The sequence below is a fragment of the Zootoca vivipara genome, chromosome 16 (genome assembly GCF_965207765.1).
Source record: "Zootoca vivipara chromosome 16, rZooViv2.hap1.1, whole genome shotgun sequence".
In the NCBI taxonomy this organism is placed as follows: domain Eukaryota; kingdom Metazoa; phylum Chordata; class Lepidosauria; order Squamata; family Lacertidae; genus Zootoca; species Zootoca vivipara.
The window spans coordinates 4,700,973-4,725,697 of NC_142599.1; the positions used below are offsets into that span (position 1 = coordinate 4,700,973).

Below are 24,725 nucleotides of genomic sequence, written 5' to 3' on the forward strand. Positions count from 1 at the left end.
CATAATGCAGAAAAATAATCTCCAAGGATTACTTCTGTAAAAACTTCCTAAAGAGAGTGAGAGAGATTCTCTCTCTTTTCTACAGGCAAATGCTGCTTTACTGCTTTAATGTGCAAAGGCTTTCTTCCAAAATCTTACAGACACCACTTTTCTGCATTATCTAATGGACTTCACACTAACAAAAAACAAAACACCCTCTCTCCCAGCTATATAGGATTAGAGAATTATTTTGATCTAAAAGAATGAAGAGCTCAATATTGCTACTGCAAAACAAATCTTTTTCCGAGGCAAAAGCGTTTGATGTTCCTATGCTAAGGAACCTTTCTGTTTTTTTGGCATTTGACTTCTTAAGAGTCGGGCAGTTATGCAATACTCTGCAAGTAACCTTCACTAGAATACAGATGAGCAGCTGCTTTGTGTTCCACAGGCACAAACTCTTCAGCATAAAATTCTGGACAAGACTGGAAAGTAATACAAATAAGTAAACAGCAAGTTAAACAGGGGCACCAAAGTCTGTTACAATCACACAAATATTAAATAGATTCAAAAAGAAGAGAAGGTCTGTTACTGTTTACTTATTTGAAATCTTGCCCTGTACCAATAATTTTGAATGTAATTATTTGCAGCCACGTAATACAATCAGGAGAAGCTCTAGCCTCTTAGTCTTTCCAGCAATTTCCCTTCACAAATAAAAGTGCCTTAATTTGACTTAAAATTCTTTCTTTGTGCTTCTATTCAATTCCTGCTTAGAATATCAATCAAAAGTGAGGCACAACCAACTGAATAAAGAGAGTAGCATAATTGCTAAATAACAGGACAATACCTAGATTAGCATTCATCAACCTTCTTAACACCCACCCACCCCTGGTTACTCTACAGAGTGCCTAGCATCAGAGGTAATCTACTCAATAACAGATTATGGATCAAATTTTACACCAGGGCCTCCCATATCTACTCCAGTCTGAATTTACTATCAAATACTGTGGACCACCCATGTGTGGAGTGTAGAGAAAAGTGGAGAAGGGTGACAGAAGTTTGACAACATGGGAAGGAAGTATCTCTTAAGTCTTATCTATTCAGTATCTCCAGGGCCTACCGTCAATGAAATGGTAATCATGGGTCATTCTTCAAAGATAATAGGCAATTTAATACAGAATGGGATTTGTTCACTCAAAATTTGAGGTGTTTTTGTTTTGTTTCGAAGAGGGTAATAAACCCATTAAAAAACCTGTGACAAGGGGAATAATTCCCAATCCATCAACTTGGGAAGAGTCTATAAATGGCAAAAAGTTTGATTTCTTTTTCCATCTCTCCTGGGGCACATTTATCTTCACCCTACCAAGACTGTATCAGCGGTGAAGGAAAGTTATTCTCAAGGCACCTTTTCTCCTAGAGTTGAGCTCAGGAACTGAACAGATTCTAGGGACAGACATTGGTTAAGTTTTGTCTCAAACCAAGCCATGTATTTTTCTCTTTACGTACAGAGTAATATTCAAGTTACAAAGAGGCACGCACTATCCTCCTGATTAACTCAAATTATCTTTTCTGCTGATAAAGCATCTGCAATCACATTTTAATAAAATAAAGGCTTAGAAGCAGGCTTTGGTGACAGAGCTGTACTGACACAAACACTGGCCTATTTCATAGTTCTGACAGAAACCCAGACAAATTACGTAAGTTAAGACGAAACTAGATAAGTGAATTGTCCATACCCTGCAAACTGACATCTGGTTGGTGGTAAGAGTTCCAGTCTTGTCTGAACAGATTACGGAAGTGCAGCCCAGGGTTTCCACAGATGGCAGGCTTCGAACAATAGCATTCTTCTTTGCCATTCGGCGAGTACCCAGAGCCAAGCAAGTGGTAATGACAGCAGGCAGGCCCTCTGGGATTGCAGCCACAGCAAGTGCCACAGCGATTTTGAAATAGTAGATGGCACCCCGAATCCAGGAGCCACCATGGACAGGATCATTGAAGTGACCAATGTTGATTATCCACACGGCAATGCATATCAGGGTGATGACCTTTGACAGCTGCTCTCCAAACTCGTCCAGCTTCTGCTGAAGCGGGGTCCTCTCCTGCTCAGTAGCCACCATTTCATCACGAATTTTACCAATTTCGGTGTTCACGCCAGTTGCCACAACCACACCCATAGCTTTCCCTGCAGCAATGTTTGTACCCTAAATCAAGACGTTAAAAGGGAATTGGAGAACGGTGGTTAATCACTAGCACATAAAGCTAGGTTATGCTTTTTCAGATACTATTTTCCACCAATACCTTATAGCCAAACTGCAAGGTTTGTAGTCTTATTTTGGCTAATTTGAGTTAATAGCAACATAAAAAAACATGAATGCTGCTATCAGCATTTTGGAAGTTACTTCAGATTTCATTCTGTCTTTGAACAGGGTTTTTATATACACAGGCCTATTGAATGTGTATTTGTATGTACTACATGCCCTACTATGACCATAAATTACTCTCTCACTCTAGTTTGGTCACCTTTGAAAAAAACAATCACAGTGAGTGTCCAAGATTGTAAGAATTTAATCCCTCTCTTGTGTATCTTCTCACCAGTCATGGAGGGATTCATTACTACTCCCATTCCAAAGAGGCAGATGGCTTTGCCCATGGCCTCTAAGTATTTATTGGCCAGTTATATACCAGGTGAGCTATAGTCCATGGAGTTCTGAAGGTACGGTAGCTACTTAAGCGGTAGATTACTTAAGCAATCTTTATAGAAGTGACAAATGAGCAGCAGTTTACCAAGAACCTCCCTCCAAGAGATTCCAGAAACACCGAAAAACATATGCCTGCTTAACAACCAGTAAGGCTGCACTTCTCAGAGGCACACTGAAACAAGAGTTTACCAGTCTTCTGAAAACAAAGACTGAGCAGGTCTTGGTAGTGGTCAATGCTTCTTTGTGGGAGGGAGATCCCAGATGAAGGTTCCTTTGCAGATGAAACCATGGCCTTCTGCTGGGTGACCTTAGAGTAGAGGGAGCTTGAATACAAGAAAGCATTCACCTACTGTTTTCTTAAATCCAACAAAGGCCTCACATTCATTCTCTTGAAGAATGGAATTGTATTACTCCCTCCCACAAAGAAGCATCGACCACTTCCTTAGACCAGCCTTGCCAGTAAGGGCAAGGGTTGGGCAGATATGTGGTCAAGCACACTTTCTGCATCTTCAAGTGATGCTCATCGAACAAATGCAACAAAGAACAGGACTTCTTATAGTCAAATGTGGCAACTGACTTGGAAGAGATGAAAAAGAAGCTGGGCCCTTTTTCTAAGCTTTTCTGCCAGGCACATTACAGGAGATTTAAAAAAAAAGAAACCGGGGTATCCGTGAAACTTGGAAGATAAGCTCTCTTAATAAATAGTATTCCACTTACAAAAAACACTTAGCAGTAACTGGTAAATGACAGAAACACCTTGCTTCATAACCATGAGTCTCAAACTTGCCTCTCAAACATGTACCCTGAAAACCTAGGATTACAAGCCCAAATCCCCTGGGCAACTATGTGTTTCCAATGGTTTCTTGTTTTACTGCTCTTCATTTTTGCCTTGCATGTACAAGTGTAGCTAAACAAAGTTTACCAAGATTGAAGAGACAATGTGTTTATATGCATCAGGTTTTTTAAGGCTCATTTAGTTCCATACAAGGCTACCATTTAGATGTCCAAGATATTCTTAATTCTTTAAACATGAGCTGCCCTAAACAAAATGAATGATGGCTATTTTTTGGGGGGGGGAGGGAACCCATAGGAAGGAAGTCAAGTCAAGAAACAGCAGAACAATCCTTTAATAATCAGTATGCACAAACAGATCCCCCCCATTTACTCACAGAAAAGAGCATGTTCTTCTTGTCTTGGTTCACTGCACGTGGATCAGGCACAGGGTCCGTGTGCTTAATTACAGACACAGATTCACCTAGATGAAGGTTACAGCTTTAGTAAGACATTAATGCCTCCATTTCCCACCATTTTGCATCTGCTGAACATCACCTGTGAAAGCCATTACATCATAACACAAGGTTTACATAGATGAAAAGCATTTAAAAAAACAAACAAAAGAACAGCAAAGGAAAAAGCCACTATGTTAAAACTGTAACCTAGGGTTACCATACGTCCAGAATTTCCTGGACATAGCTGGAATACGGCAGTCGTGAACAGTGTCTGGGTGGAAATAATGTTCAGATGTCCAGGAAAATAAACTTATTTTTTCATTGAACCAACATTTATTTGATCTCCAGAACAGTGCTCAAAGACTGAGCTATCAGATTACTGGAAAAATATTCCAATCCCGACACCCAGTTTGTTTGGTTATACTGCACATATGCAGTTATACCCTTCAAGCTTGTTAGACCTATTGAGCAGGAGAAAGAAGCAACAGGTAGACATCTCTCTTGGCCTTTTGGTCATGTACCTTTTGTGCTCTGGACAAGAACCATTGAGAATCTAATCTAACCTAGATTCTACAAAGCAAGCACATTACTCTAGCCTTTAAAATGGCAAATAAAAATCCTAACTAGGACACAGTATAAAGAGTTTCCTCTCTAACATTTCCGCTGAAATATGACTTTCTGAAGACAGATATGGATGGCTGACTTTTAACTAGGAGAAGATAAACCCAATTGAGTATGTATAATGGAACACAGGAAGCTGCTGTATACCAAGTCAAACCACTGGTCCACTGACCTCAGTTACATCTACACTGATTAGCAGTGCCTCTCCAGGGTTTCAAACCAGAGTTTTCCACAACCCTCCCTGGAGTTGCCACAGGTTCATTCTGACATTCTGCATTAAAAGTATGTATTCCCTTTGAATTTTGGAAACATTCACAAGTAACATTAACTTTAGCACATTGTGCATTATCTGGAACAAATGTAAGAGGAGCCTTGGGCTTGTACACTCTCCCTCCCCACCAGCATCGGAAGAAGAGGAGTTGTTTGGATTTGATATCCCATTTTATCACTACCCTAAGGAGTCTCAAAGCGGCTAACATTCTCCTTTCCCTTCCTCCCCCACAACAAACACTCTGAGGTGAGTGAGGCTGACGTCAGAGAAGTGTGACTAGCCCAAGGTCACCCAGCAGCTGCATGTGGAGGAGCGGAGACGCGAACCCGGTTCCCCAGATTACGAGTCTACCGCTCTTAACCACTACACCACACTGGCCCTGGAAGAAGGAATTAGCTGAAATTTAGTTTTCTTTCCCACCCAGGATCTAGCTTGTCATGCTATCTGGACCAAGGACTGTGGTTTAAAACAAACTCTGGTTAGTTGAACAAGTCAGCTTCAAAACCAATTGGTGGTACAACATTAAATCTTTATTTCCATCGTTCGCTCCCCTCCAATGCCAAGTCACTGAATGGTATGTTCCACATCTTACATATTAAACAATATACAGCTCTCATGTATACATATACTGATTTGGCTATTCAAGCAAGTTACTAATAAAAAAATTATGACGGAAAGAAAAAAGAAAACAAAAAAATGTTGGTAGTGCAGAGGGGAGAGTAGTGGAAGACGAGAATTCTACCTTCTACTCAGTCTGTCCAGGATTCTAAGGAAGTTGGTTATAAATTACAATCCCTGGTCCAGACAAGATAGGATTGAAGGAACCTGAAACATGAGTGAAGTTCTTCACTCAACCACACAGCAGAAATATACCTTTCTAACATATAAATAGATCATACTAAGGTTATTAAAAAGGGACATAGGTGGTGCTGTGGTCTAAACCACAGAGCCTAGGGCTTGCCAATCAGAAGGTTGGTGGTTCGAATCCCCACAACGGGGTGAGCTCCTGTTGCTTGGTCCCTGCTCCTAGCAGTTCGAAAGCATGTCAAAGTGCAAGTAGATAAACAGGTACTACTCTGGCAGGAAGGTAAATGGCGTTTCCGTGTGCTGCTCTAGTTCGCCAGAAGCAGCTTAGTCATGCTGGCCACATGACCCGGAAGCTGTACACCGGCTCCCTTGGCCAGTAAAGCGAGATGAGTGCCGCAACCCCAGAGTCGCCCGCGACTGGACCTAACGGTCAGGGGTCCCTTTACCTTTTAAGATTATTGAAGCAGATAGATTGTGCTCACTCCAGCTTCTAAGCAAACCTCCTATTTTGGGTACTTTATTTTAGTTTAAAGAAAGAATAACAGAATCAAAGAATTGCAGAGTTGGAAGGGAACAAATGCCAAGATATACTGCACTAATGGCTTCCACTGAGTAAGTATGGCATGCACCCAGTGTAACACTGATGGCTCTCATTCACCACAATGATGCCTAAAGAGTTCTCTTAAAAACTGAGGTTGCTGCTGTAATCAGGACAGTTTCCCATTTGTTTTTAAAACCAACAGATTTTCTGATAATCACTGCCAAGAACAACTTACCTGTGAGAATTGACTGGTCTACCCTCAGAGTTGTGGATTTTATAGAAGTAATTCTTATGTCAGCAGGAACCTTGTCGCCAACTGTGGATTAAGAGGAGAGCATCTGAGTTTGACCAGACGTTAAAGAATGCAAATATTTTTCAAGTAGTACCAGAACAAGCATACAACAACCATATATTTATTCAAAATATCTCTCACTTCACTTTTGAAATGAGAGAAGCTAACCCATTTTTCAGAGCTTCCCACAATTAGAAATTTCATAACTTATTTTGGAAGTGTATCTCATTGCCCAAGTGTTTATAGGAACATTTTGCTATGTGCAGTTTCTCCTCATGTAGTTTAAACCCTGTTACTAGATCTTCAACCTATTTAGGTTAACATCATTTTTGTACATTCTCAGAGACTTCTCCATCTGCCCATTAAGATGTTGACAATTGTGAGAATCCACACTATCTGACTAGTTTTGAACATTCAGTAGGATTTAGGATTTCTCAAATATCAGTGCAAACCACTTTTGAAACTGATAATATTTTGAAGAGTGTGCACTATGACATGGGTGTTTGATGTTCCCCCTAGGACCTCAGTCTTTGAGCTTGACCAGCATAGCTCTTTAATGTTGGATAGGAAATTGTCACATCCAACATCTTTTGCACTAGCATACATTTCATCTAATAAGCATTTCTAAAGTAGTACACACACATACATACGAAGGAAGAAGAAGAAGAGGAGGAGGAGGAGGAGTTTGGATTTGCTATCCCGCCGAAGGAGGCTCAAAAAAACTTTCTCCTCCTTTCCCTTCCTTCCCAACAACAAACACTCTGTGAGGTGAGTGGGGCTGAGAGACTTCAGAGAAGTGTGACTAGCCCAAGGTCACCCAGCAGCTGCATGTGGAGGAGCGGAGACACGAACCCGGTTCACCAAATTACGAGTCTATTGCTCTTAACCACTACACCACACTGGCTCTCTAATAAAACTAATAAAATGCTATTTTTGCCAACACATGACAAAACCCCTAAAACAGGGTACTGAAAATACTTGCATCATCAGCCAGTAATTACTAATCCTGCCAGAATATGTGGACTTGTTATACAATAGTCCCTCTAGTTTTACTGTAGGGATGCACAGACTAAATGCTAATTCCTACAGGAACTGCTTATGCAACTGGCAGCAATCATGCATGAGGGAGAGAAGGACGCTGTGAGGAAGTTAGGTCTGCCGATAGGTCTGCCACTTCTATGTGCTAGGTCATGGATGTACAAACACCATACGAGAGGATTAAGCGCATATTATTTGTAGCTGTAGACTCTTTTAGAAAAGCAATTTCTACAACATTTCTCACAAGGTTAAAATTATATAGTATTCTCTTGGGCAGAGTCTTGGGTAGGTAGGTAACTAACACCGCTCTCTATTCAGAATAAAGAGGCCAATAAGCCAGCTTGACTTTTTCTTTTCTGCTCTGTCATTACAACATGAAAACCAAATTCGCTGTGCCCTTCAGCAGTGAAGAGAAAATAGTACAAAACAATGACCAAGGCCAAAAATGGGCAAACTATTTGAATGAAGTCCCCTGGTGTTGTGACGAAGTTTATATGTAGATCCATGAGAGCAGCTGCTTTTTCATCTATCACAATTCCACCAAACAGCAGGCTAAGACTCAGCACAATGCAGGCGAAAGTCCATCAATCTGTAAGGGCACACAGGGATGCTGGGCTTTCAACAGCTGAGCATCTCAAATGCACTGTCCCACTTGGCAAAGGCATATTAAAATAATGGATCTCTTTGCTGAAATGTATATAGATCACCCTACGCACAACTGCTCAAAATGGTTCTAAGGGCTACTGGAAGAAAGCACTGAAATATTATCCTAACAAACTGTGCTTTCAACACAGCCAAGTGAACACCACAGCTCATTGCCTTTCAGCAGAGTATTTAGAAAAAGCACCATTATTTATTTATTTGTTCCTCAACAGCATGTTCTGAAATCTTATTAATAATTCTTCCGTAAAAGTTATGACAGTCAAAAGTTGATGAGCCCAAATAAGAACAAATTCTTGTGGCTCCAGTAAATTCCCTGTACAAAATGTATACTTCTACCCAGTAATTGCTGCCAATTGTTTTAAGCAGCAAGGATAGGAACCAAGCTAAAGTTTCATTGTTCTGAAGTTTGCTTAACTATCCAAAGTGAACAATTAAGTTCGGGTAGCACATAGAGAGACATAGTGACCGTTCTAATGCCAAAGTACAGCACAAAGGTTTGACATTCCAATAACTGGGGGGAGGACCTATTTTGCAATCTTATTTCCCACACTTTAAAGCCTAGCACCTTCCCAGAGTTCTGTACAATCTAAACTCAATCCATAAGAAAGAAAGAAAATGGGTTAATAAATCTTTCTAAACTTTGTCTTATCCCCTATCTTAAGATACACTACTGGCGTGTGACAACATTCTATTCTCCTGATTGCATAAAGTGAAAACAAATCTTTGAACACAGCAAAACATGCACTGAGCATCTATTTAATTTATAGATTTCTGCCTCAGCCATATATGCTAATGTAGGTTTATATTCCCATTATATGAATTACTCATCCAGTCACACACTGCTCCCATGCAGTTTATTGGATGGAGCCTTGAGCATGTCATTCTTGCTCAAATGTACTCACTTCACACACAGTGTTGTGGTTTTCCAGAAAAAAATCCTATGCAAATTAGAAAAATTTACATCGGTTTGCATTGGAAAATGTTATGATGCACTACAGAATGCTCTAATTTGCCACAATTATTTTACTTGTACTTAGTACATAGATACATAATTTTATTTGTATGCTGCAGTTCCATAATTCAAGCCATACTCAAGACTGCCTACAACATAAAATGAATACATAATTACAAGATAACAAAAGTAGTAAGCGATGCTAACAACCTTGAAACTGCCAGGTTAGCCTAACAAATGTATTTTCCATGAGCACAACCACCAACAAAACTGGCTGACGGTTAGCCCAACGAAACAGCTCTGGAAAAGAAGACAGCCTTAAATAGTCAAGCACATATATGTTATTTGCTCCTGAACTTCCTCATCATTTGCTTAGAGAACACACAATTAGCAATTTGACCATGGCCAGACACCAGCAAATTTCTGCTCAGGCATACTTAAGGACTATGACATGGAGGTGTTCATCAACAATCTGTTGGAAAGTGAATGGGTTAAAAAAGCCAGAGGCTTCAGCAATCTATTGAAAATATCACTCACTGATCAATTCTTGCAGTAGTAAACTCCCTACCCTTCTTTATAAATGCTGCTACTCTGGATTTTTCCAATAGAGATAATTATGACTGTCTGACTATAGTGTAGTAAACTGATTAGTTGAAAATAATTAGGAGACCTTAATTATAGCAATAGCTAAATGCGTAGGCTTTAGCAAATACAAGAAAAGCAATTCACAAAACAGCAGTAGCAGTGCAGTCAACATAACTAGTGGCAGAAATGCGGCCTCTCTGTTCAAGTGTCTGGAAGGGAAGACCATCAACACTCACTTTTTACCATGTTTTTGCTATTTGTCACCAACGTGCTGTATGGGTTGCACTATCTTTATCAATGGCACAGGTTGCATTTTCCCAGCATGTTAAGAGGATTCTGGCAAGCATGCCAAGCTAAGCAGCAACATTCAAACTACTGGATTATTCAGGTAATGAAAGGAGGAAATAGTGGTACTTCAGCAGTGCTCCTCAATATGCAAGGTTTCTATAGTCTGTCTGAATACATACTGCCTGTACTCTTCTACCTATAAAAATTTAGAAGGCACTATCACACAAAACTGATGTGTATTATATGGGACTTGAACACTTAATTTAAAACAGTTACAGTATATGAACTGTGTGCTTGAACTATACACAAGTTTCTATGTTATCCAACACAAAACTGATACAGTTCTTTTTCAGAAACACACATACTATGAAACTATAGAGCAGGGGTGTCAAACTCAAATTCATCGGGGGCCGCATCAGCAGTTTGGTCACCCTCAAAGGGCCGGTTGTATCTGTAGGACTATGTGTCCACTCTTTATTATCATAAATTATTGTCACTGCATTCAATTATTACTGTTTTTTGTAATAATGTAAGTAATAACTAGCTCTGAAAGTAGAAACATAGTCAGAATAATGGCAAGTAGATATTTAAATGTACAATTATTGTACAATTTATTGAAAAAAGATTTTTGGTAACTGCACTGGGTGATGGAGGCTCGCTAGGGTTTCATGCAGGACCTTTGCAGAGCTACTAGTACCTGGAGATGCTGGGGTCCTTCTGCATGCAGGACAGATGTTCTGCCAGTGGGCCACCACCCTTCACCAAAGGGACTGGCTGAGGTTGACTCACTGGAGCTGCTCTCCTGGTTCCAGGGTTTAAGGGCCAGAAGTATAAAGCAGCATCCTATGTTTCTGAGGAGAGGGAGAGGGAGGGGAGGAAGGAAGGAAGGAAAAAAAGAGGGAGTGGGAGGGAGAGAGGAAGGAAGGAAAGAGGGGAGAGAAAGAAGAGTAGGAAATAAGGAAGGGAATAAAGAAGGAAAGAAAAAGAAAGAGGGAGATAAGACGGCAAGGGAGAAAGAAGGAAGGAAGTAGAGGGAAAGAAAGAATAAGAATGAGGGAGAGGAAGAAAGATGGGAAGGACGGAAGGAAGAAAGGAAGTAAGGAAGGGACCCAGGTGGCGCTGTGGTTAAACCACTGAGCCTAGGGCTTGCTGATCAGAAGGTCGGCGGTTCGAATCCCTGTGACGGGGTGAGCTCCCGTTGCTTGGTCCCAGCTCCTGCCAACCTAGCAGTTCGAAAGCATGCCAAAAAAATGCAAGTAGATAAATAGGAACCGCTACAGCGGGAAGGTAAATGGCGTTTCCATGTGCTGCTCTGGTTTGCCAGAAGCGGCTTTGTCATGCTGGCCACATGACCTGGAAGCTATACGCCGGCTCCCTCGGCCAATAATGCGAGATGAGCGCGCAACCCCAGAGTTGGTCACGACTGGACCTAATGGTCAGGGGTCCCTTTACCTTTACCTAAGGGAGAAAGAAAGAAAGAAAAGAGGGAGCAGGAGGGAGAGAGGAAGGAAAGAGGTGAGAGAAAGAAGAGTAGGAAAGAAGGAATAAAGAAGGAAAGAAAAAGAAAGAGGGAGAGAACACAGAGATAAAGAAGGAAGGAAGGAGAGGGAAAGAAAGAATAAGAACGAGAGAGAGGAAGAAAGGGAAGGGGGGTGTCGCCGCCTTGATTCAGCGCCAGAAAAGAGCACGAAGGGACCCAGGGGCAAAAAGCATTTCCCGTGCAGCGTGAGGCAGCAGATGTCCGTTTTAGGAGAAGTGCGTAAAGCCTCAGAGTTGCACGTTCGTGAGGCTGAGCCGCTGCTGAGCTCACGTTCGTGAGGCTGAGCCACGGTAGGAGGAGGAGGTGAGGCAAGAGGAGGAGGAGGAGGCGGCTTGCCGGGTCGGTGCCCGGCAGCGCCGTGCGGAGAGTCCCGAGCCTCTGGGACGCAGCAGTGCTCTGTAGCACTTTGAATCCTCCTCCTCCTCCACGTGGCGCTGCTGGGTGCTTTGTCTGTGCTTCAGCAGCAGCAGCAACAGCAGCAGCCGTTTCCAGGCGCCGAGCCGTGGCAGGAGGAGGAGGATTCAAAGTGCTACAGAGCACTGCTGCGTCACAGAGGCTTGGGACTCTCCGTGCGGCGTTGCCGGGCGCTGACCCGGCAAGCTGCCTCCTCCTTCTCCTGCTGTGGCTCGGGGCGCTCCACGCAGCGCTGCTCCGGCCGCCTTTCTATCCCCCCCCCCGGCCCCAGCTGTTTGTCGGCGCTTTGTCGGCGCGGCGCTTCAGCAGCAAGGTCCCGCTGGCTGGGGCGCTCGGCGGGCCACATGACGAGGTCTGGCAGGCCGGATTTGGCCCGCGGACCTTGTGTTTGACACCCGTGCTATAGAGCATGAGGTATAGAGTAAGGTTACCAGATGTCCCTGTTTCCCGGGGACAGTCTCTGGATTTACAAATCAATCCCAACAAAATCCATCTATTTAGTAGGAAGTTGAAAAGTGTCCCCAGATTTATTGAAAAAATCTGGTAACCTTAGTATAGAGCATGACCAAAGTGTAAGGAATATGGGAATACAAATAACTGAAAACTGCATGAACGAGCCTCTCCCCCACCCACGAAAAGCAGGCATCAGTTCTGTAAGCACGCAAAAACTGGGTATTCTTTACACAACACATGGAACCCTGTGGAGGTTGGTGAATGATCCTAAAGGTTTATACTGCGAGAACATTATTTTCTTCTTTTCAAAATAAGCTTCTTATTGATAGCTGATCTTCATACACTGTGATAAAGCAGTACTACAGTAAAGTCTCCCATCTGAATATATTTTCTTTGAAAAATGTGATTGTCACAAGTTCTAATTAGATGTATCCTCAACCGTCACTCCTCCAACAAAGTATCACTTGTAAAAGATGCTGAGAAGTTTCAAAATATGTGTCTATTGTTTGATTGCAATGTCTGTTGTATTTTGGTTCCTATGCTGGTTCCTCTACTACCTCTCTTTCTTCAGTGGTCTTGATCCATTAAGAGCATCTTTGCTCAAATCTTCATCAGCAACTTACAACTACAAAAACTACCCAAAAATGGCAGGAATAGTTATTTTACCAATAAGCAATAGCATCAACTTGCTACAACCAGGTAGTTTCAGGTAATGCATGGTGGCACTGTATATAAAATCCCCTCAAAAGGCAGCAGCATTTATCCCTGTGAAGTGACCAGCCTCCTAGTGAAGACAACCTTATTAATCCCACATTTACAAGTGGCAGCAAAAGCATGAAGGCTAATTGGCATATTCTACCTGTTCTGTTTGTGGTTATTATTATGCATATTCCATTGTTAAGCTGTAAGCAATATCCTTTGAAGGGAAACAATTTATATTTAATAATTACAGTACAAGCTTCAGTGTAACCACAACTACCAACAATATTGTCCTTCTCAATTCATCATCTACTAAGTACTTTACATACTTTGAAAGCTCAGTGTTTGCTTAATGTTTTTCCAGGCAAGATATGGCTGTTGGAGAAGCAACCTGTCCCCCAAAGCAAATTGTTTGTGTTGACAAAAAGGATGCTTATTTAAGGGCCAGTAACTGTGTCCCAATGCCTTCTTTGCTTAAAAAAACCCCACCTATCCTAAAACATCCATGAACATTAGACAGCGCTGATATCTGAGAGGTAACTGCCACCTGGTTATTCATGACAGTCACTGGTGCCTGCAATGCAATGTCACTGGCACACTGCCTAAAATTCCATACCCAGATATGCATCCCTGCATCAAGTGCTTTGTCGCTTCCCTACATGGTCCTATTTCTGCAGGCACCATGTCAAAGGCCATCCAATATGCTTACACTTATGACAGAGGCATGCACACAGTTTCTCTCACCTCCTGGTTTTGACACTAGCTGTGGAACATAGTGTATGTACTCTTGCCACCCACCCTGAAAATTTAGCTTGGCTATAGTCGCTTACAGTGAATGGATTACATTTCACAGCACAGTCTATTCAAGTTAATTGAAAAGTCATTCCAAAAATTAACTTTAGTCTTTCCAAGGGTAAGAATTATTGCAAATCTGAGAATTATTAGTTATCTGCACATCAGCTTGACCACAAAAGAATTAAATGCACATAGTATTAATATTTTTTATTAAGAATAATAATTTGAGCTAGAAAGATCAACCTATTATATAACTTTCGTCATCACTGTTATATCAGTATGATATGAAATACAAGTTATATGCTAGATACACATATTCAATGCCCTTCAGTACACACACAAATGGACTTCAAGAGTGAAATGTTAGCAGGAAGGTATTTATACTCAATGTAAAAGCCAGGAGGGAGGCACAGAAATAAATTTATTCTCAAAGTGCCAACTATTAAGATTTAGCATAGTTCAATGAATTTTGGAACTCAGGTTTCTTCTTCAGGAACAAACCCAACACAATGCTCTACCACAAAATAAATCAGGAGACCATAAGTTACAGGGTGGTTACACCCCATGCTTCCCAATAAGAACATCACGATAAGGCCACATCCATAAGCTTGTGAAGTAACAGTCTTTCCTCCTCTCTGCCAGACAGATCACTCTACTCTAATTGCCAGTTACTCTGGGACTGCAAGGGCTAAAGGGACACACAGCCTGGCCCAATCCATTGACCAAGGGCCACTCCAGACAGGGATGGCCTTTGACATGGTGTATCAGCAGTGAAAGAGGAGCTGCTCCGGCGTTGCTTACACCAGTGTGGTGGAGTGGTTAGCACTGGAGCAGGGAGACCTGGGTTCAAATCCCCCCTCAGTCAAGAAGCTCACTGGGTGACCTTAGGACAGTTACTTTTTCTCATACCACACAGAGTCAATGTGAGAATAAAATCAAGAAGGGGATGAACCATGCATGCCTTGAGCTCCTTACAGAAAAGGTGGTATATAAACCCAACACACACATGAAAACATTAGATTTTAAACCTGAGGACATAAATATTAGTACAACTCATTATGTATGCTGATCATGGATCATTTGGATGAACTTGTATATAACTGAACTGAACTAGTTCATTTTGTAAAGGGAGAAATGTGAACTATCAATAGTTCATTTCTGGACATGTTAAACTTGAACTTGTGAAAAATGAACTGCCCAAGGTCTATGCATTAGATATACATTCAAACAAAATTAAGCCATCCATTTCTCTTAAACTCATGTCAGAGGAAAAGAAGCTGGAACTGAGTAACAAATACTTGAACTTTGTGGAGAGGAGGGAATTGGCTATCCAATACTGGATTCAAGTCAGGAAACTTGTATCATGTTTCTATTAAGTGCACACATTTTTACACTTAAATTGCACATTAAACCATATGGCAAGGAGTGCTCTACCCTACAAAATACTCATCCAGCACGGTTCTTTGTTTTTGCTACATCAAACCAATATAGCTGCTCTCTGAATTTGACACTAAAAGAAGTTAAATGTCTATGCAAATCTTAACACGAACACATACCTAAACAACACACAGCAACAGTAAGAAGCGGAGGAGCACCATGGAGGAAAAGGTGGAAGAAAGCCACCCCCAGTAGAGACAACACTATAATGCCACAGGGAGGGAAGCTTGCCACAGGAAGTTAAGAAGCAAGTAGACATGACTTTGGCTTGCCAGTCCTCCCCATTTGGTCCATAAGGTAGTTTCAGACAAGCCATGTCCATCTGCCATCATATATGAAACCAGATATGGGGTACGTAATGTTGGCTCGGCAAAAGGGGCTTTGAAGGCACTGACAACTGGCAAAGCTTGCACACCACTTCCTAAATACCCTCTGTCAGGCATCTGGGAAGTGCTGCACAACCTTTCCCCCATCCCCCAGGTCAACTTTGAGAGATGTCTTAATTATGCCAGGTGATTGACATCAGATGACTGACAGGCAGGTGACTGGTTACACAAGATATTATTCTGTTGTAGGTCGCTTCATGTCAGTTCAGCTGTTATAACAGCTAATTTGCGCTTCTATAAGTAAGCAGTTTTTCTCCCCTCACAGTAAAGAGGTTGATTAGGAAAGGAAGTACAGTAAGCCCACAACTTACACACATTTAACTTTTGTGCATTCAGCTTTATGCACATGATTTTTTTTAAAGGGGGGGGCAGAAAGGAAGGGGGTCCCAGAAAACGACCTTGGCAATCCCACCCACCACTGAACCCAATGTGTTATGATTATACATGATTTTTGGTTTTAGGCGCAATCCCTGGAATATAACCTCTACATAAGTTGCAAGCATTCCCTAGTGAGGTGCATCTGTCTCCCTCCTTACTGACTATCAGGAGATATTTTTAAATGTTCCTGTTTATCCTAGCATTTGATGGCTGAAAGATGCTGGTCCTGGCAACCCTGAGATCACAGCTTTTTACAATGTTTAAAACTGTTTTTGAGTGTGTGTGTGTGTGTGTGTGTGTGTGTGTGTGTGTGTGTGTATATATATATATATATATATATATATATATATATATATATACACACACACACACATACACACACACACACACATACACACACACACACACACACACACCTCCTTGTCTTAAGAGCAAATCAATTCGTAATAACTAAAAAGACCCATAATATTGTAGCATATAAAGCATCTTACCAGCTACTTCCACGATATCACCTGGGACCAAGTCTCTTGCTTTTATCCTTTGTACACTTTTTCTGTCTTGTCTATACACTTTACCCATTTCAGGTTCATATTCTTTAAGAGCTTCAATGGCATTTTCAGCATTTCTTTCCTGCAAGAAATAAACCCTGAGATTAGAGAGCACACAAGCTGTTGCTTTTACTATTGTGGTTGGCCAAATTGCCACCCTCCAATTTTCTCGTTTATACTATTAGGCAAACAATCTATGTTCATCTACTGACATTACCAGATGCTGTTGCAACAAGGGGAGCAGCTTGCAAAACATCACCACTTTCAAATGCAATCTACAAACCATTGCCCTGTACTTCATTTCATTTCATGTTCCTGCAAATGTGTTTTGTTACAATTTGGGAAAGACAAGGATAGTTTTAGTGTTTTAAGACAAAAGGTTCACTTGGGGATAGTTCGATAAGAACCTCTTTTCATAATCATAGAGAGATCCTTTTCTCATATAAAAAACAGGCAGGCTGCATCCTGTGTCATTTTAGAGGAAGCAGCCTAAAACCCAAAAGCATAATTCTTATAGTTAGTGATTAAGCAGTAAAACAAAACAGATCAGAATCACTTCTTTGGAAATAAGCTTCTATCCCTCCCACAACAATTAGCCACTGTTTGGCTAGATGTGTTCATAACTACAACAGGATATATCCATAGTTACTACAACAACTCTGGCATCCAAGTTTGAAGAAAACAATTGTCCTCAAAGCCTCCTATATGTACTTATAAAAGAAAAATGTAGTGCATGACTTGCTAACAAAGTAACTGCTATTAGCTGAACATAGTGACAGTTTTGGCATTTTAAAAGAACATATTAACACCTCATAACCAGTGTTAGAAACTGGGATAGAAAAGCTATTTGCCACATGGAACCTGTGTTGTGGGTGCAAAAACAGAATGGCTAGCCACACACCGCCCCCCCTCCAAATGTAGCAGCACTTTTTATTAATTTGTTTGAAATGCATGAACTAATGCACAATTCACACCAGTGACACATTGTTAATATCACATTTTTAATGGCAATTCTTAATTGAACACCACAAACATGAATGGGGCTCAGCCCCTGTAATTGTGACCAAAACCATAAGCCAGTTGAATAATTAACATTTACAAATACCAGCATGTACTGTATATACATCATCATCAATATGTAAAGGGGGAAAGCAAAGAGGCATATGGAAGGCAGCAGCCAGTGATCTAGCAGCGATCTCATTTTGGGGTGGGGAGGCTTAGCAGCCAGTGATCTTACTTTGAAGTCAGACAGGAAGGCATTTCTAGCAGCGGCAATTTTAATCTTGAATCTCAGTCACCATATGTGGCACCAAGACTTCTCAAATTGCTTGCAATCAGACCATTCCCAGTCACAAAATGCACCTGGCTCCTGGCTAATTTTGAATGCTGCTCATAAATTATTTCAGATGGACTCTGCTTTTGTCCACAAAAACTGAATCTGATTATGTTAACAGTGGTTTATTTAATAAGGGCTTTGCGGTTAATAATATTGTCCATTTCCAGACAACTTAATGTTAAAATCTTGCCAAGTTATTATAGGTCACCAACAGAAGAAAAAAAAAAGTTCAAGCAGCCAACAGTTTCAGCTCTAATATCTACACTGAAAGTCAAATGAGAAGTACCTATCCATGACTCACATTGCCAGTATATTCAGATACAGCAATAGTGCAAACAAATCTTTAAAACTTCCAAGTTTACATTGAAGAGAAATACATGTTGGCAGGAATTGCTACTTGCCCCAAGTCTCTTAAAACAAGAGATAATGTACAGTATAAAATAGGCACTGTTGAAGCAACACCCTCACTCACAACCTTATGTGCATTCTTCTCACACTCAAATACATAATTCAAGGAAGATATGTTTCTTTTTAATTTCATCAGCCACGAAAGAAGTAAAACTATGACACCCACAAATTGTAACTTTTCCAGATACAACATTAGCAGATATCAAAAATTGTTTTGCATATTGTTCCATTGCAAAACACTTTATCTAACTGCTTTGAGGATCACACTGCAACTAAGTGCTGAAAATCAAGTGTCTTTTCTGCCAATCCAACAACTAAAGAATTTGCTTTGGGGGAATGTTCATATTGTTAACAATGTTACGTGGGGCAAAAGTTACATTTGTCTCCCTTCCCAGTGCCCATTCAGAATTGTAACATGAGCATACTTGTAGTTATTAAGCCACCCAGATAGACCACTTTAAATAGATAAATTCCAAAAGAACATTTTCTGAGTGACTATTTTTAACAATCAATCTGTGAGAGCAATTAAAAGATCTGTACTATAGGGACACCCTTCTCACACTTTCTGCTCCAGATTAAATCCATGCATTCAACTGCTTATAGCATCTGCTATTTAGAATAGTCAACTACCTTGTACATTCCAAGCAGAAGGTATATGAAGAAGTGTGCATGCACACGAAAGCTCATACCTATGACAAACTTAGTTGGTCTCTAAGGTGCTACTGGAAGGAATTTTTTTATTTTTTATTCCAAGCAGAGAGAGACTTCAATCACCTATCATATACCATTTGGGGATTTGTAATACAGTACACATTGGCTGGGTATATTTTTGTGGTATAGTTTTTGAGACAGATGAGGATGAAGAAGAAACCACTGTTCCACCGGTGGGAGAGGTGGAACAGGGAAGGGATGAAGAAGAAATCACTGTTTCACCGGTGGGAGGGGTGAAACAGGGAAGGGTGGTGATTCAAAAGCCCCCCCAAAAAGGGGAAAAATAAAAAGGTTGTTACTCCAGTGAGAGAGGGAAGTAGGAGGGGGGCAGAAAGAGAATGAGATCGAAAATAAAGTATTGGAAATACAACAGGGGGAAGGGTTCTGCAAAATTTAGATTGGGACAGAGCAGGAGTGGGATGAGGGGGAATTATGCTAATTTTTATTACTACTGTACTTGATTTGACAAATATAAATACATTAAAGTGCATTTAAGACTGAAGCTGGTCGATGAGCCAGCAAAAGGAAACGGTGAAAAAAATAAAGGGTTTTCAAGGTTCCAGTTAGAACCAAGTATAAAAGAAAATCTGCTAATCTGTGCTGTGAATGTGGCCCAAATCTGCTGCCACTGCCTGACTGCCTGGTGGTCTGCTACGGTTTGCATTCTCTTCAGTTAAGGTGGTGCCAGAAGGATATATGTAATATGAAGGAACGGGGGTTTAGGGAGAATCTAGAGCTTGAAAGCAGAGTGGAAGGAAAGGGGGACCTTTCTCTGCCTTCCCATTTCCAGCTACTCTCTGAAGACTGAAGAAAGGACCCACATAAGAGTATCTGTGGGGTAGGCAGGAGAAGTATGGCAGTTTTTTGTAGTCTTCTGATGAGAACCTGACCATATGAAAAATTAACATAGTATTTTCACTGGAGCTGACAATATACACAATTCATTTTCAGCTTTGTTATCTTGTAAAAAAAGGGCTTAAATATTCTGTTAGTGCAGCCGCAACCCAGGTTTAAGGCGCCATATGGCGAATAGCTTTCGCTTCTAACACTGCCTGTTACTATAAACACATACATTCTCAAATACACAAAACACCAATTCACATGTCATATAATTATATAAAAGACAATAAAATCATACTGAGGAAGCAGTTCAGGGCAAATTGGGTTTTCCTAACCTTAATGGCATGTCAGCCCATGCATGCAAGTTAGAACTACCATAAACACTACCATAAACACACCATGCAGAAGCAATTCAAATTTTAATTTAAATATGCAAATCAGATTTCAGTGTCACCTCATCCCCCCAAATACTCAATTCTTATAAATGACCTAAATGGAGACAATAGATGTACCTGTTTATCCGTTTTCTTCTTTGTAACACAAAAAACCTTAATTAAAACTAAATTAAATAAAAAATAAAATGACCTAAAGTTCAGCATTCTTCCCAAACTCTCAAAATTTAATTTCTAATACAGCAGATCCATCCTGTAACTTCCTGATTTCAAAAGACACTTGCTACACAATATGGAGGGCTGCTGCTTAAGCAATACAAGCCCTAAGTTTCCTTGGGTTCACTTAATTAGTTGCATGGCTCTTAGGATCCTGCGGTACTTCTACAATGTAGAGGATCTCTCAAATAACTAAATCTGAAATGCTGAACTATTTCCACTATTTCACAACTTGCATCTACTTTCAGGCTAATCTATAAAATATATAGCAAATTTACTTAAAATTAGTTTAAAATTAGTCTGTACAAGTTGCAGCCTATTGGAACAATGTTTATGAAGTTTTCCAATCTTCAAACATTACAAAATATTCACTCACCTGCCACACACCCACAATTGCATTGGCTACCAATATGAGTAAGATTACAAAAGGCTCTACAAAGGCTGTGATTGTTTCTTCACCTTCTTCAAACCAGGCCAACACCTACAAGAGAGATTGAAGAACAGGTCATTTTACATATTGAATTATTATATACTGTATTTTCTATAATAGTTGTCTTAATTTTAGCTATATGTTAGTCATTGGTAATTAGATATACCCTAAGATTTATTGCACCAGTTAAAAAGAAGAGTCACTTAAGCGACACATTAGAAGCTAAAAGCAAATTCCATTTTACAAAAAATAATTCCATCTTCACCTTCCCAAATGACTTGAATTTGAAAGTACATTGCACATTAGGAGGCTAGAATTTTCAAAACAAATTACAGTACAAAGTTTAGCTTTGTTCACAATGCCTAAATAAATTTGAGTGAGGAAAACATATTGTCAGGATAGTGTGGTGGTTGCTCACGAGCAACGACGCCAGCCTCCAAACTGTCTTTTAACAGTTTTATTGTGCAGACTATTTACAGTGCAGAGCTACGAAAACATGTCCATCTCAGTCACTTGCAGAATCCGGGAGTGGCCCCTTCCTGTTACGAGCCGAACAGAAGAACTTGGACACCCCCATTCTCCACCTACCCTCTTTGCGCTTAATCCCTCTGCGCAAATAGGGCGCCGGAAGTAACATCTCCCTTTCTGACCACTCCTGGTGAAGGTGGTGCAAGGGCTCCTTGCTAGCATCGCTGACCCTCTTCCCTCCTGGCTGACCGTTTCCCCTTCCTTCTCATTGGACGACTTGCTACCTTGGCTGGAAGAGGTACTACTGGAGAGGAGGGGCCGGGGATCCCTGTAACCTGATTTGGCATCCCCCTCCTCCCGCGGACCCTCTGAGAGCCCCCTGACACTGACACACACATATATAAAATAAAATTTTAATAATGTATTTTTTCTCTTGGGTAGCTTACATGGCAATGTTAGAGGTTAGTCTTAAAAAATAAAATCAGGAGACAAAATCTTGAATACATGCAGTTCCTTGATTGTATCTACATGGTGCTCCCATAACTACTGGATATTATAAAAATCCATGACAGATTTTTAAAAATGAAACTTGATCTTAGGTAGATAAATGCCTTTATCAGAAGGTTTCTGAGCCCCTTCGCCCTAGTTTTCCACAAAGTGTTTCTTGTGCTGCCTCAGAAATCATCCCAGGCCACTTTCAGAAACCATCTCCAACACAACCGTTGGGTTGGAACGCAGAATCTAGATTTCACTCCTAAATTTAATCTTGGCTTTTTTAAATGGCTGTTGCTACAACTTATCATTAGCCACTTGATGGAGCTCCAGTTATACAGCTATGATGTGACTGAAGTATTCAGGATCTTAGTACTAAAACAATAGATTAAAATGCCTCTGCAATAAGAGCACCAGTAAGACAGCCAATTTTTTAAAAGTCCATCATGCTCAATATGACATAAAATAAAAACAATAAATGTTTCATACTGATCCATATCTAAGACTATTAATTCACTTCATAAAATTTATACACTACTTGGTTGTAAAAATACTCTCAAAGTGGTTTACAAAAAGATAAAATAAGAAAATCAAGAAAATATTATTCATTCAGATTTTTAAGGCACATTACCTCCCACTTAGGCACAAGAAATGTATTACAGTATACATATCTGCATGTTTCATGCTGGTCTTTAATTTCTGGCTCGTGATAAACTGATTATCTTTCGATCCACCTTTCTCTACAATACCCAGCACAGACAATGGGCACCAGAGAGGCATCAATTGGAGGAGGAACTAAAACATGGGTAGGCAAACTAAGGCCCGGGGGCCAGATCCGGCCCAATCACCTTCTAAATCCGGCCTGGGGACGGTCCAGGAATCAGCGTGTTTTTACATGAGTAGAATGTGTCCTTTTATTTAAAATGCATCTCTGGGTTATTTGTGGGGCATAGGAATTTATTCACCCCCCCAAAAAAAATAGTCCGGCCCCCCACAAGGTCTGAGGGACAGTGGACCAGCCCCCTGCTGAAAATGTTTGCTGACCCCTGAACTAGAAGATAACAACACAAACAACTGACTTCACGGCCACAAGAAAGGAGTGAGAACAGTTCCAATTAAATATATCCCATCCTAACCTCCTATAAGCATTTGCTGAAGTTTTCCATACACAGCAGCTTTTTCTTAAGGAATTATGAAGTCTAGAAATCTACCGATACTGTGTAAAATAAATGCTCAAATTGTCAAATGTTTCATTTCATCAATAGCAGCCATGCTGATTTTAGACGCCTTGCTAGATATAAAGCACCAGTTACCAAAACCACATCTTACATCTCACTTTTCTCTTCCAAAGAGGATGCAATCTTTAACAATGAGCTATGCCAAGCTTATAATGAACAATTTCCTTTGTGAGAAGTTAGTACAATTAACATGAAAAAGTTGAAACTGCAGAATTCTATGTAAAGATCCACTGTAGCTGCCATCTACCTTTCCTCTTATCTACATTCACACATTATAAACTAGTCACTCATGTACTGCATTTTTAAGCCAAACGTCAACATTTACAGGCATTATAGCAAAATACAAAATTTAGCATATTTTAATTATTTAGACAGTATTTGTTTTGCACCATCACAAGATCCCCACAAGCAAGCAAACCAATCAAAATATACACACTGAAATAAATCATTAGTAAATACATATAATTGTCTTGATATTTCTTGTAACATATTTGGGGGGGGGATTATACCACAAAGCAGTCCTATGAACTGCTAGAGGCATAGCTGCCAAGTTTTCCCTTTTCTCGCGAGGAAGCCTATTCAGCATAATGGAAAATCCCTTAAAAAAAGTGATAACTTGGCAGCTATGGCTAGAGGGATCTTGATTAGATTATCATTATTACCTGTATATTGTGACTCTTGCTCTGAAGTTCTAACCAAGCTCAATGGGTTTACTTCCAGATACACAGATATAGGATTGCAGCTTTATATTTCTAAGACTTTTAGAAGTGATTCTTTGAGTTGTAGTAATATGTGCTGTTTCATAAACCTTCCAAAAATGTTTAAAATACCAGTGCTGCTTACAAAAGATTATGAGACCTAAAGCAAATAGGTACACCACTAGGGATTGGCATGTAATAGTAAGCTATAGGTAGTCAAGAGTCTCCGAGATCCTAGAATCATAGTTGGAAGGGACCACAAGGGTCAACTAGTCAAACCTTCCGCAATGGAGGAGTCTTTTGCCCAATATGAATTTGCAAGTCCTGAAAATGTACATGCAGATTGGTATCAAATGTTTAATGTCTCTAGACATCATGTTTGTTACCTTTTAACTTCTGAACTACATAGCAGACATCATACAATGGCGTATGACATTTCCATACCACAAAAGACTCTTAACACACATTTTTAATGACCGCTTGCTCTCACAAACAGCAGCAAGCTTGGATTGTTTCAGGTTGAAAGAGAAGAGATCACATGACAGAACCTACCCACCCCTGAAACACTCTTGCACACATACAAAAAAACCAACATACTATCCTAAAATCCTACTCCCGAACAACCTGCTTTCTATGTGCAGGGCATTTTGTGTGTATTCAACCATGTGAGACTCAATCGAGTGTATCATAGAATCATAGAGTTGGAAGAGACCACAAGGGCCATCCAGTCCAACCCCCTACCAAGCAGGAAACACCATCAAAGCATTCCTGACATATGGCTCTCAAGCCTCTGCTTAAAGACCTCCAAAGAAGGAGACTCCACCACACTCCTTGGTAGCAAATTCCACTGTCGAACAGCTCTTACTGTCAGGAAGTTCTCCCTA

General features: G+C 40.5%; 1 protein-coding gene across 2 annotated transcripts in view; it reads right to left on the minus strand.

The window, feature by feature from the left end:
• ATP2A2 (ATPase sarcoplasmic/endoplasmic reticulum Ca2+ transporting 2) overlaps positions 1–24,725 on the minus strand; it is a 55,702-nt gene that overhangs the window by 21,094 nt on the left and 9,883 nt on the right. For both annotated transcript variants that reach the window (XM_035097621.3, XM_035097620.3), the window contains exons 4-8: positions 20,892–20,996; positions 16,556–16,694; positions 6,380–6,460; positions 3,845–3,930; positions 1,713–2,177 (exon numbers count right to left, since the gene is read on the minus strand). In XM_035097621.3, the coding sequence (XP_034953512.1) occupies positions 1,713–2,177; positions 3,845–3,930; positions 6,380–6,460; positions 16,556–16,694; positions 20,892–20,996 (876 nt within the window). The remainder of the gene's footprint in view (positions 1–1,712; positions 2,178–3,844; positions 3,931–6,379; positions 6,461–16,555; positions 16,695–20,891; positions 20,997–24,725) is intronic.